Source organism: Penicilliopsis zonata (assembly GCF_001890105.1).
Source record: "Penicilliopsis zonata CBS 506.65 unplaced genomic scaffold ASPZOscaffold_10, whole genome shotgun sequence".
Taxonomy (NCBI): Eukaryota; Fungi; Ascomycota; class Eurotiomycetes; order Eurotiales; family Aspergillaceae; genus Penicilliopsis; species Penicilliopsis zonata.
The window spans coordinates 1,019,215-1,031,910 of record NW_019208919.1 but is presented as its reverse complement, the minus strand read 5'-3'; the positions used below and the strand labels follow the sequence as shown (position 1 = coordinate 1,031,910).

The following is a 12,696-nucleotide window of genomic DNA, read 5'->3' as shown; positions in this document are numbered from 1 at the left end:
ATATATATATATATATTTAGTATATATATATATATATTTAGTATATATATATATATATTTAGCATATATATATATATATTTAGCATATATATATATATATTTAGCATATATATATATATATTTAGCATATATATATATATTCTCAGCATATATATATATATATATATACTAAGTTATTTAAAATATTTAGTTAATAAATAAATTATTATTATTTAGAAGACTATTTTTAACTACCTATATTATTTATTTCCTTAATTACTAGTTATTACTATTTATTTACTAATTATTTCTTAAGTAATTATATAATAAGTTTCTTCTTTTTAATTTCTTTTTAAATAGTGTTAAGAGCTTAATTATAAGAATTAGTATTAATATTTATAATTATAACCTACTAAAGAGATAAACTCCTAGGTACTTAATAAGTATTTAGGAAATACTTATTAAATAATAAGACCTTCTTACCTTAAGTAGCCTTAAGAGGACTATAATCTTCTATATTAATTAGAAGAACTAGATCCTTAAGATTACTATTATTATAAAGGCTAATTAGTTAATAAAGCTATAATAATATTATTATTAACTAGCTCCTTATTTTATTATAATTATTAAGCTTTATTTACTAAAGTATATAAGTATTTAATAATTAATTAAAGATTATTTAATATACCCTATTTTTATATATTATAATAAAGATGCCCTATAGTTATTATTAAGCTATATTAATATTAGATATTATAATTATAATTTATCTAATATTACTATATATCTTAAGAATTAAGATTATAAGCCTTATTATTAGTTAATAAAGGCCTAAATAACTACTAATTAATTATAAAGTACTCTTAAACTACTTTTAAAATACTTAACTACTTTTCTTATATATTTAATTTATAATATATTCATTTAACTATATTAGTGTGTTTATAAATATAATTAAATATACTAAAAGGGAATTAAGAGTATGCTTTATTAAGACTTAAGTAAATATTTTTCTACTTTTTATACTGTGCCTAATTCTTAATAGAAATAGTAGGCTTATATTTTATAATAAAGTAATTAGTAAATAATTAATAAGTGACTAGAGGGTGTTTAGTAAACCTATAATAAAGTCTAGTATCTTTAGATAGGCCTCTTTAGTCTTAGTATATAAAATAGATGTCATTTAATTATCTATACTAGGATAATATTAATTAAATATTAATTTTTATAGAACTTATTAAATACCCTACTTAAAATAAATATAATAAAATAGAATTAAATGGGGCCTCTACTCCTCTATAGGAAGATGCTAAGGATCAATTTTATAAAGATAGTTTATAAGACTTAATAAATAAAATAAGTATTTATAGAATATTCTTTAATTATTTAGGGATTAATTAGGAATTATTTACTACTATATTATTTTATATTTATATTTATAATAATTACTTAAATACTATAACTATCCTATAAAGTAAAAGAGACTTTCTCTATATAATATAATTTTATCATATATTTAAAGATATATTTAAATAAAAGATAATATCCTTTATAAAAATCATAATTAATAATAATATAATAAAGGGTGATTACTAAATAATTAGTAGCTAATTAAGAAATAATTAAAGATTATTTAGCTTACCTTTTTTATTCTCTAGTAGATATTAAGTAAATATAACCTTATTTAGGTCTTTTTATTATAGTTATTTAAAGGATATATTTACTTTAAATAAATCTAGTATAATAAATAATTATATCTATTTAAGTAGTATATAAATAATTATAATATTATTTATATTTATAAAGATATCTTAAGTATAGTTCTAACCAGTTAGTAAATAATTATTATATAATTAAAGACTAATTACTATAGTTTACTAATTTTTTTCTAGCTTAAATAATAATCTATTTATATCTTAACTCTATAAATAATAAAGTAATTTCTACTTATAAATAATAAGAGATAATTAATTATAATTTATAAGGCTTTAATAAAGATTAATTAGAGATTTAGCTTAATACTTTTTATAAAGTTCTTTTAGAGTAAGGCTATATAGAAATTAGTCTAACTTAATTAATATAAATACTCTATAATTAATTAAGAAGTACTTATTAAGTGTTAATAAAGGTTTATTTAAACTTATTACTATCTTTAAGATACCCTTTATAATTAATACTAGGGGCTTTAAGGGGGGAGGTAGTAAATATAAATATATCTTAATAAAAATAAAGATATAAAAGAGGTAGGCCTTTAAATTAACTAGTATTAACTAATAATATATTATAGAGTATTAAACCATTTATAGAATACTATTACCTTAAATATAATTTATAGCTTAAAATAATTAGTAATTAATTATTATATAATTAGGGAATATTAAAAAATATATAATACTATTTACTCCTTATATTTAACCTCTTAATTATACTATACTTCTTAAATACTAATATAATCTTTTTATTAAAAAGATCTTTTAAGAAAGGAATATTAATCCTTCTATTAATAGAAATTTATTAATTAGTATAATAACTTATTAAGTTAATAAATATATTAATATATTTAATATAGGTCTTAGATTGGCCTTATAGATTCTAGAAGTAATTAAAGACTATTATCTAATTATTTATTAAATACTTATTAATTATAGAAGGTCTTTAATCACTACTTAATATATATTACCCTAATATAAGTAGTAATATAGTTTTGTGTTAAAAAATTTTTAAACTATATAATACTTATTATAATTATTTAGTAATTAATAAGTAAGTATTTATAAAGCACTTATTAATAAGCTTTATATTTTCTAGGATTAACCTTAAGGAAAGGGAGATTATATTATATCTTTTTAATTATATCCTAAGTATCTTTAGTTATATAATTATAATATAAAGACTTTAATATTAATAAAGCATATTTATATAACTTTACTCTAGTATATAAGTAGTAACTATATTTATATTAAATATTATTAAAGAATAATATTATCTAGGCTATCTAGTTTTAGTAACCTTATCTTATTAAATATTACATCTAGTATTAAAAGTGCTTAGTTATTAATTACTAAATAATTAAGAAGTACTTATACCTTTAATTATTTTCTTAATTATTAATTTTAATTAATTAGAGTATTAAATAATATATAAATAATCTTTAGGATATATTTAGAGATACTCTAGTAAATTATAAGTATATTTAATAAAGTAAGTTTAGAGTAGATTAATATATAACTATATAAGAAATATTTATATACTAAGTTATAAGTATTTAGGAATTAATTAGTAATTAACTAGCTAATAATTATTAATAAATCTTTATATTAAAAAAGCTTTTTAGGATGCTTGCCGCATCCTTTAAGTCTAAATTAATTCTAATAATATTATTTATAATAAAGAGATTAATTAGTAATTAATAGTAAATTAATTAGTAATTAATAGTAAATTAATTAGTAATTAATTAAGGGGTACTATTAGCCTTTTTATTATTCTTAAGTATTAAAGAAGAATAAAGTATTATAAGATAACTTATTATATTTATTTTATAATTTAACTATATATAGATGGTGGTTAATAATAGTAGAAAAATCTTTTTCTGCCATAGTGGACTGTCGTCTATGCATAGTTAAGATCCTCTAGGTCCTGGATGTTGGGCATCGGTCGGGCACCCATCAAGTACCCCACTTAGAGTTAGGATATATATAATCCCCCTAGATAGATACTAGGACCTCAAGTACTTTATCTTATTCTCTTATTAGACCTACCATAGACTTCTCATATCCCTAGACCTTACTATTATCCAGTTGTACTGACATCTCACCCATCAACCCCCAAGCAGTGTAAGGTCACTGCTTACATAAATACTTATTAATAGCTAAAATTTAGATAAAAAAAATATAAGTAGTTATTAAGTTATAAGATAGTAATAAAAAAGTAATTAAGCTAAGGTGCCCTATAAACTATTTATACCCTAAATATAGCTTACTTACTCTTACTTAACTATTAGCGTCTTGGCATAAGGCGCCTTGGCTTTTTTAAGGGGCGCCTGACCTGTAACCTGGCCGGGCTTATAGTACCCCACACTAACTTAATGTAGCATTATATTAATAGTTAATATGTATTAATAGTTAAGTAGTAATAGTTTATATTAAAATATTATATTAATTAAATACTACATCTTAATGCTATTCCATAACCCCCTGGCGACAATATCTCGGCTGGTGAATAATAAATCCTCCCCCCATTGCCTCTCCTCACACTCATTCCTGCTCAGTGTCGTCCAGGCAGTCGTTGCCGCCCAGTGCACAATCGGCGAGGAATCATCGTCCCTGCGTGTCTGCTGGTAATAGGGGAGACAGCGACAGACTGCCAGCGCGGCGGCCCGCTGCATGGAGACGTATTCGCCCTCGGTGCTGGACGCGGCCAGGATCTGCAGCACGTAGATGAGGGTTGTGTTGTAGAACATGAACATGATGGCTGCTGGCTGGTTGAGGAAGCCGAAATGAGTCTGGCCATGGTGGGATATTTCAACATAGGCATTCCGTCCATCGCCCTCCCAACGCTGCCTCCAGGCATCGAGGAAGAGCAGTAACTCCAGGGCTTCAGATTCGTTGTTGGCGAGAACCGTACAGTCCGCCAGGATGTCAAACAGGTCTTGTTCCTGCATCTCCTCCTCCGAGCAGGTCTCCCGCAGCGCCTGCTTCCATTCCGCCCTCGCCAGGATGGACGGCTTGCCCGTCCGCAGAGAGGCAAAGAGAATCATATGCCGCACACTCTTGAACAGCACGGCGGATAAGGGGGAGAATGATCTGGGCCCGCGCAGCTCCAGCAGTCGCTCCAGGCCCAGCATGTGTTGCAGGTAACTATTGGGGCTGGTGGGCACCAGAGACTCCAGAATCGCCAGGGTGGCGACGGTGAGGATGACCTCGTCGCGCGTGTAGCAGTGTTCCTCTGCCAGGGCCTTGTTTAGCTGTCTCAGCGCCACGCTGTACAGGGCGTATCCCCGGCCGACGATCGCCCGCTGGTCATGATGGGTGCCGAACAGGATGCTGCCGAAGCTGAGGATCGCCTGGGGGAAGATCCGGGTGTTTGTGCTTGCCACAAGCTCACTTGGGGACATTTTCTGCAGCGCCAGGTCGATCGCCGCGCCGCGACGAAGATACCTGCGTGAGAAGCAGATATAGACGTCGACTTGGCTCGGCGGAGATATCGCAATGATCTCATTCAATGGCGGATCGGGCCGCCTTGTAGATGTCTGACCACCCTCGGTTTGATCCTCCTTCATCCTCCTTCTTGACTTCACGATCGTTCCCTGGATGAAAGCCGTTTCCCGCGGCCCCTCACAGGCCAGACCACCCTTCTGGCACCGCTGGCATACCGGGCGAGTCTCATCTGGACGGGTTAGTCTGCTGCTGATGCTATCCAAATCCCACTTACCGCACTTGACTCGCCGTTGACGACACGTCGAGCAGCCTTTAGACCTCCCTCCCACATTCACCATGCTGAGTCTGCACAAGAATCATCCAGATTAAAGATAACTGCAGATAATGATAACGTGGACTATGGCGGACTGCAGCTACATGTAGTGCAGTCCGCCATAATGACTTATTATAATCAGATTGACTTATTATAATCAGATTAAAGATATTTATTTAACTATGAGTTCCCTACTTATATTATATAAGTATACATATTAGGTCCTTATTTCTAGTGATACTAATTAGTGAATTCTATTACTTATTAAGAATAGAATCTTATGCTAATGAGTCTGGCGCTAACCTCTTGCGGCTCATTGCGCGGAGCTTATTATTTTAGTCTTAGTGTAAAGGCCATAGAAAGATATAAGAAGACATTAAGTTCTACTTTATTTCATTAATTTATTTTCACTAATGATATTTCTTATAATACTTGACTATCCTAGATTCACTATTAAGTGTTTAAACCACTTCTCACAATGTACCATATTAGCACCAGCATTGAGATCTCGGCTTCTCCAGAAGCAGTACGGGAGAAGGTATTTATTATCAACACTATCTAATTTCATATACTGACATGTTCAGTTCCTGGACTTCTCCCAACTCCCCAATTACCATCCCAACGGCTTGTTCAAGGTTCTTGGTCCCCTCGTGCCGGGCGAGCCGCTCAACCCGGGGCTCAAAATGCACAATGAGCTGGACGGGATGACCTTTGAGCCGACTCTTCTTGTAGGTCGCATCTTCCCATCAATCTTTTGACTGTCTGCTGAGAAACAGGAAAACTCGCCCGCGTGTTTCCGGTGGCAAGGGAGCGGCCTGATGGGGACGTTCAAGGGTCAACACATCTTCCGCTTTGAGTCGAGCAAGACGACGCCAGGGGGGACGACCTTTACACATGAAGAGAAGTTCACGGGCCTGCTGTCTTTTATCATGAGTGAGGGTTCCGTTGCTCGATCAATCGGCTTGAGGGAGAAGACGCAGAACGGGTTCATCCAATATAATAACGACTTGAAGAAGTGGTGTGAATAGAAATAATATTTGATTATCCTTTTATGATAAAAGATCAACAATAGCAGACCCTTTTTCTAAACTAGACTTTGCCAACTCTAAAGCGTTCATCCCCAGGTCATCACGAAGAGAGGCATCGGCCTTGCCACGCAGCAGCTCAACAGCATGGATATTCCCCGCCGCCACAGCCAGATGCAAGGCTGTCCGCCCATGGATCCCACAGGGGAGATTGACGTGTTCTGCCGTTCCCCATTTCTCCAGCAGCTCGGCCATGATGTCTCGATTGACCATCATGTCGTATCCATGGCGTGTCACCGGGTCTTTCTTCTCTCCTCGATGCATGATACCCTTGTATGCCCAGGCGGCGCGATGGAGGGCACTCAGCTGTCGAGTCGGCTCGACGATGAAGTCGACAGAACACCGCAGCAGGTATCTCAGCCGGGGAATCGTATGCTGTGCAGACGCGGCGATGAGATGGCCGAGAACGCTGGTAGGGTATTCAAGAGACAAAAACCCGGCGTCACAGCACAGGGCGCTGACTTGTGCCCCGGCAGTCAACAATGAAGACGCCAGATCGAACACGTTGTGCTGGAGGGCCACCAGGAATGGACTCTCGGTCGAAGGCAATTCCTGGAGCGACAGCCCAGCCTTGAGCAAGTACGATATATCACCAAGGTCATGACCGGCTGTGGCGAGGATATGGAAGCCTGTCCAGGTGAGTTCATTCGTGAACGGATTCCTGGCCGAGGCAGTGATGTCCGCCCCGTGAGACAGCAGCAGCTCGACAATGTGTTTGCGGTTCCATCGGATGGCCTCGAGGACGGGCGTGCGACGATGGTCTGCGGCCGGCCGGTTGATGTCACGGCGAGTATACGCGCCGGAGAGAGCGTCTTGGTCGTCGTCCCCCGGTTGGGAGAGGAGATATTCCACCACTTCATCATGGGCTTCACTGACCGCAAAGAAGAGCAGACTCGTGTCGAAGCCGCCGATGCCAGAGCCGAAGACGATCGGCCGTGATCTCGCCAGACACACGTCCAGCGTCGCATGCAGTCGCTGGCGATACCGCGCGCCGTTGCGGAGGATCATGGAAAACGTGTCGGCCGCATGGACAGCTGCCGTCAGGATGGGCGCCATGCTATACCGTGCGCCTGCCTGGTCGAGCGCATCCATCAGGACTTGCAGACATTCGACGTGGTGGAAGAAGGCGGCATATTCCAGTGGTGACACGGCCCATTGACTGTCCCTCGTCTCGTCCAGCGCCACCCAGATGTTCTTGGATACCAGGAACCTGACAATGTCGGGCCGGTCATGATGGATGGCCCAAGTCAGAGGCGTTCCCGCAATCTGAAAGTCGACGTCTATCCCGGCTGGAAAGTCGGAGTATGCCACTCTTTCCCTTGTATATCCTCGCAGGGGGGCTCCTGTCTGCAACAAGGCCTCGCCGACAGCCTCAATGTCTTGAAAGGACACCAGCCAATGCAGACAGCTTTCGCCGTTGGCTGCAGCGATGGATGCGTCTGCGTTGAGTTGCACCAGACGCAAGACCGTCGCCAGTTGGCCTGCACGACACGCACACAACAGGGGAGTCTCTCCGGCCTCGTTCCGCTGGTTGATGTCGAGAGGAAATGCACCCAGCAGACTCTCGACGGCCTGGATGCGGCCTGTCGATGCCGCCAGATGCAGGATGCCGTCTCCCCGGCGGTTGACCTTGTGCTCGGCGATCTTCTGCAGCGGCCGCAGGTTCGTCACCAGCATCTCCGGCCGGTCAAAGGTGTATACCCACTGGCGATGCGCGAAGCCCAGCATGTTCGTGTCGTGGAAGAAGCTCGCGCCGACGCCGGCAAGGACATCACGCAGGATGGGCTGGCTCCAGGCGTATTGCGCGGGTGCCACGTCTTTCAGGTCGCAGAGGGCCGGACGGGAGCCTCGCAGCGCCATGACGGAGAGATTGTCGTAGTCGGCGGGCGTCATGGTGTATTCTGGATCCAGGGCTTTGACGATTCGATACGAATATGCCCGGGACGAGGGATGGTTGTATTCAGGCCGGGAGCAGCGTTCAAGCAGTCGACGTGCCGCTTGATGGTCGACCGCCGTGCCGTAGCCGTTGATGTAGTACGAGGCCAGCACGAAGCAGTCAGGACAGTTGATGACTTTACTGGACAGCATCTCCTCGACCTTGTGATAGAATGCATTGAAGATGAATGCCTGCACCCCCGGTTCCAGCTGGCGTGTCTGTTGCCATGAGAGCGTGTGGTTCTATAGTGGTGAGCATGTTGTGCACACATCGGGAGATCTGATACACACTTCATAGCTGAGATGGAGAATCTCTGGCTCAACATTCTGTTCAGTCTCCGGGTCCTTCCCCAGGCCATTCTGTAACGCTGCAATGGCTTCAGTCAGATCTCGTTTGGCTGGGTCCACACTCAGACATCTGTTCAATGCAGCAGGGAGGAGAGTGTAGAAGGCATCTGCCTTCAGATCGGCTGCAGATTCCTGCTGGTATTGGACAAACCATCTATCCAGGCCGGTGTTCTCGATCAAGACGTCCTCTTCCTTCATCCGGTCGATGGGCAACAAGCAGTCTATGAAGCCGAATGGGCTGTGTCCATCCGCCGCCAGTCGCCAGAGCAGCAGCCCGTATGAATAGACGTCTGTCGCTGCCATTCTCTCCCTCGCCACGCGATTCCGGGTCTCTGGAGCCTTCCAGGGCCGAGTGCCGCCCATGAAGACCTCCTCGGAGGCAGCCTCGCGCACCGTCGAGAAGCCAAAGTCAGACATCTTGGCGATGTATTCACGCTCCGCATGCCGGAAGATCAACACGTTCTCCGACTTGACGTCGCCATGCACGATCCCACAGCGATGCAGCATCTGCAGGCCTCGTCCGATGTCCAGCGCGAGACCGCGTTTGGCCGCCGGGGATAGCTTCGTTTGCGCCTGAAGCTCCGCCAGGCTGCCGTGCTCGGCGTACTCCACCACCAGAACCGGCAGACGATGCGTCGGATCGAACAAGTTGGCTCCCCACGCCAGCCCGAGCAGCTTGATGATGTTCGGATGTCTCTGCAGCGGCTCGTGCATCAGGGCGTACAGTTCCATCAGCGCGGCTTTCATCGCCGGCCGCGTCGCCGCAGTCGACACCCCCGTCGCCGTAAAGGCCACCCGGGCAACCTTGTAGACGACCTTCTCCGGGGCTTTGGACACGTTGCGCACAGTCAGCGACCAGTCGGCCATCTCTGCAGTCTGAGACCCTGTCGGGAGGGCCGGGATACTGCGCTGGAACGCGGTGAAGGACGCCCCATGGCCGATCACCACCGACTGGTCGACGGCCAGCGGTTCCAGATGCACGCTGGGGACGGACGAGCGCGAGTTGGCCGGTCTGTGGATGCCCACAAAGTCGAATACATGGGGGATGTATTGAGCGCCTTCTGATCTTGATGCTATCTCTGATGTTTCCCCTCGAGACGTCTCTGGCCGACCTGACATAGTAATATGAAGTAATATGAGTAATATGAAGTAATATGAGTAATATGAAGTAATATGAGTAATATGAAGTAATATGAGTAATATGAAGTAATATTGTCTAATATTATGTATGTGTCCATCCAGCGGATTATTAGGATTAAGTATTGGGTTGCTATAATTAGATCTGACATTATGTTTTATATATATTAATGACTAAAGAAGAATAGATGATATACTGTAGACTATATATTGTTCCTAGGATTATATATATTTCTATATTAACATAAATAAATAATATATCCTTGAACTTATTAAATATACTTGTATGCATCCTGTGTGCTGTATCTAATCTTAAACACTTGCAAAGTGAATTTTCTAAATAAATAATATATTTTTGAATAGAAATAATGTATTCTTAAATAGAACTGGTATACATCCTGTGTGTATCTAATCTTAACTTGTAAACTAAACTTTCTCAACACAATCCCCACCATGCCCATCCTGAAAAACTTCATTCTCCCAGCCTCCGCCAGGCTCCTCGCCCTGCCTGAAGCCCCCAAGGCGAAGCTCTTCATTGCGTTCATCGCCTCTGACGATCCGATCACCGGCCAGCCCTGGTGCCCCGACGTGCGGGCTGCGTGGCCCCATATCCAAGGCGCGTTCTTGGCCGAAGAGGCGCCAACCGTGGCTATTGTCGCCGTCGGACAGAGAGAAGAGTGCGTCGGAATCCGCTTTTTGTATTCAATACTGACTCCTTAGATGGAGAGATCCCAAGAATGTGTACCGCAGCAGCTGGAATGTCCATAATGTGCCTGTGCTGGCCCGGTACCAGCGGGTGGATGGGCGAGTCGTCGAGACTGGCCGGTTGACAGAGGGAGAAATCTTGGACTCGGCCAAAGTAGAGGGTTTAACTGGTGATATATGAAGTATTAATATTATATATATTCTATTCTATTCTATTCTATTCTATTCTATTCTATTCTATTCTATTCATTTCTGTATATCTTTTTATATTCTAATGTGCATTCTAAGAGCGGGGTAACCCACAACGTTTTAATCTATCCTCTTATGATCCCTCTTATGATATCCTCTTAATCTATCCTCTTATGATATCCTCATAATCTATCCTCTTATCATCTATCATTATAGATGGACCCCATAACAGCTGCCGGGCTGGCCCTGGCAATCCCCCCCCTGGCCTTCCAGGTGTTTGCCGGCTGCATCCAGGGCTTCACCACGCTGTCGTCGGCGCAGAATCTCGGCAAAGACGCCAGCTTCCTGCTCACGATGCTGACCGTCGAGGAGTACCGCTGTCTGCAGTGGGCAGACGCCGTCGGACTGACCACCACCAACTGCATCGCGCCGCAGGTCAACCAGCGCCTCGCCGAAGAGCTGCTCGTCCAGCTGCGCGACCGACTCGACAGTTCCAAGCTGCGGCAGCGATACTCGCTCGACCTGCTGGTCGACAGCCGCGAGGAGCCTCAAAAGGTGCCAGTGGAAGAACCCCTGCCCATGCTGGCCGTGTCGAGTCAACGCCGCGGGGAGATCCTCGCCCGGGCGCAGCTCATCCAGAGCCAGGCGTCGCTGCCGCGGCGGCTGTGGTGGGCGGCCGTCGACAAGGCCAAGTTCCAGGATCTCGTTCACGATCTGCGCCAGATCGTCGACGCCCTGTGGAATCTGCTGGAGCCGCTGCGCCTGCGCGAGCTGGCGCAAACCGTCGGCCACACGTTGACGGCCGTCGTGGACATGAGCCGGGATATCACCGCCCTCAAAGCCCTCCAGGCCAGCTGTACCCGGGCCACCGTCTTCCCCGGGGATGCCATCCTGGCCACCGCCGTGGGCCTGAAGGTGGAGCGCGCGCAGATGGAGAAGAAGGCCGGAGAAGATCCAGTCCATCCTCTGCATCGCAGCCTGCTCCAACGGTCGCCTGCGCGCGGTGTCTATCCGGGGGAGTACGAGGGCAAGACGGTCCTGTGTGAGTCGAAGCCGGTGCATCCCCGGCTCAAGGCGAAGCTGCGGCGACGGTCGGAGAACCTGGCGCGCCTCCTGTCCGGGCCTCGGGCGGGTTCGTTCATGACTCTGGCCTGTCTCGGGGTGGTGGAAGACGTCGACGAGTTCGTCTTTGTGTACGACTATCCCCCCGGCGCAGACATCACCGCCCATCCGCGCTCGCTGCACGATCTTCTACGCGACTCCAAGATGAGGGCGCCGAGTGTGACGGCCCGGGTCAGACTGGCGTTGGCGATCTGCCAGACCCTCTTGACCGTCCATACCTCTGGCTGGCTGCACAAGAACATCCGGTCAGAGAATATCCTCTTCTTCGCCCCCGATGCCACCCTACAACCGTATCTGGCGGGCTTCACGTTTGCGCGCGCCGACTCTCCCCTGGAGATCAGCGATCAGGCATCCGAAGACCCCCTGTCGGACGTCTACCGCCACCCACAGGCGCTGGGCGACCCTTCGTGCTCGTACGCCATGTACATGGACCTCTACTCGCTGGGGGCGGTCTTGCTGGAGATCGCCGAATGGAGACCGCTGAAACATATCGTGCGCAAACACATCGACGTGGCGGACAGGGAGTGTGATGTTTCCCTCGCCGCTCTGGCAGCCACTCAGGACTGGCTTGTCCGCGAGGTCGTCGATAGGGGTCTGCTCGAGTTCCGGATGGGAGACGTTTATGCCGCTGGGGTTGCGGGCTTTCTACGCGCCGAGACAGACAGGTCGTCGGCAGACCTTTTGGCTTTGCAGAGTTTTGTCCATAACCTGGCCGGTTGTTGTATAT

General features: G+C 43.3%; 4 protein-coding genes across 4 annotated transcripts; 2 read left to right on the top strand and 2 right to left on the bottom strand.

Annotated features, from left to right (window-relative positions):
* Positions 1–4,144: 4,144 nt before the first annotated feature.
* On the bottom strand, positions 4,145–5,473 carry ASPZODRAFT_17397 (hypothetical protein; the record flags this gene model as incomplete). Its single annotated transcript, XM_022727017.1, has 2 exons — positions 4,145–5,364; positions 5,410–5,473. 2 exons carry the CDS (start codon positions 5,471–5,473, stop codon positions 4,145–4,147), a joined length of 1,284 nt encoding a protein of 427 aa, XP_022580477.1.
* Positions 5,474–5,888: 415 nt separating this feature from the next.
* Positions 5,889–6,556, top strand: ASPZODRAFT_99032 (hypothetical protein). The gene is made up of 3 exons (XM_022730597.1): positions 5,889–5,986; positions 6,033–6,176; positions 6,225–6,556. The coding sequence occupies exons 1-3, from the start codon at positions 5,927–5,929 to the stop codon at positions 6,474–6,476; spliced, it is 456 nt and encodes a 151-aa protein (XP_022580476.1). The 5' UTR covers positions 5,889–5,926; the 3' UTR covers positions 6,477–6,556.
* ASPZODRAFT_143828 (hypothetical protein) lies at positions 6,498–9,935 on the bottom strand (the record flags this gene model as incomplete). The annotated part of the gene is made up of 2 exons (XM_022724948.1): positions 6,498–8,711; positions 8,760–9,935. The coding sequence occupies 2 exons, from the start codon at positions 9,933–9,935 to the stop codon at positions 6,498–6,500; spliced, it is 3,390 nt and encodes a 1,129-aa protein (XP_022580475.1).
* Positions 9,936–10,406: 471 nt separating this feature from the next.
* ASPZODRAFT_17394 (hypothetical protein) lies at positions 10,407–12,676 on the top strand (the record flags this gene model as incomplete). Its single annotated transcript, XM_022727015.1, has 4 exons — positions 10,407–10,630; positions 10,674–10,812; positions 11,064–12,587; positions 12,635–12,676. The coding sequence occupies 4 exons, from the start codon at positions 10,407–10,409 to the stop codon at positions 12,674–12,676; spliced, it is 1,929 nt and encodes a 642-aa protein (XP_022580474.1).
* Between the last annotated feature and the right edge of the window lie 20 nt (positions 12,677–12,696).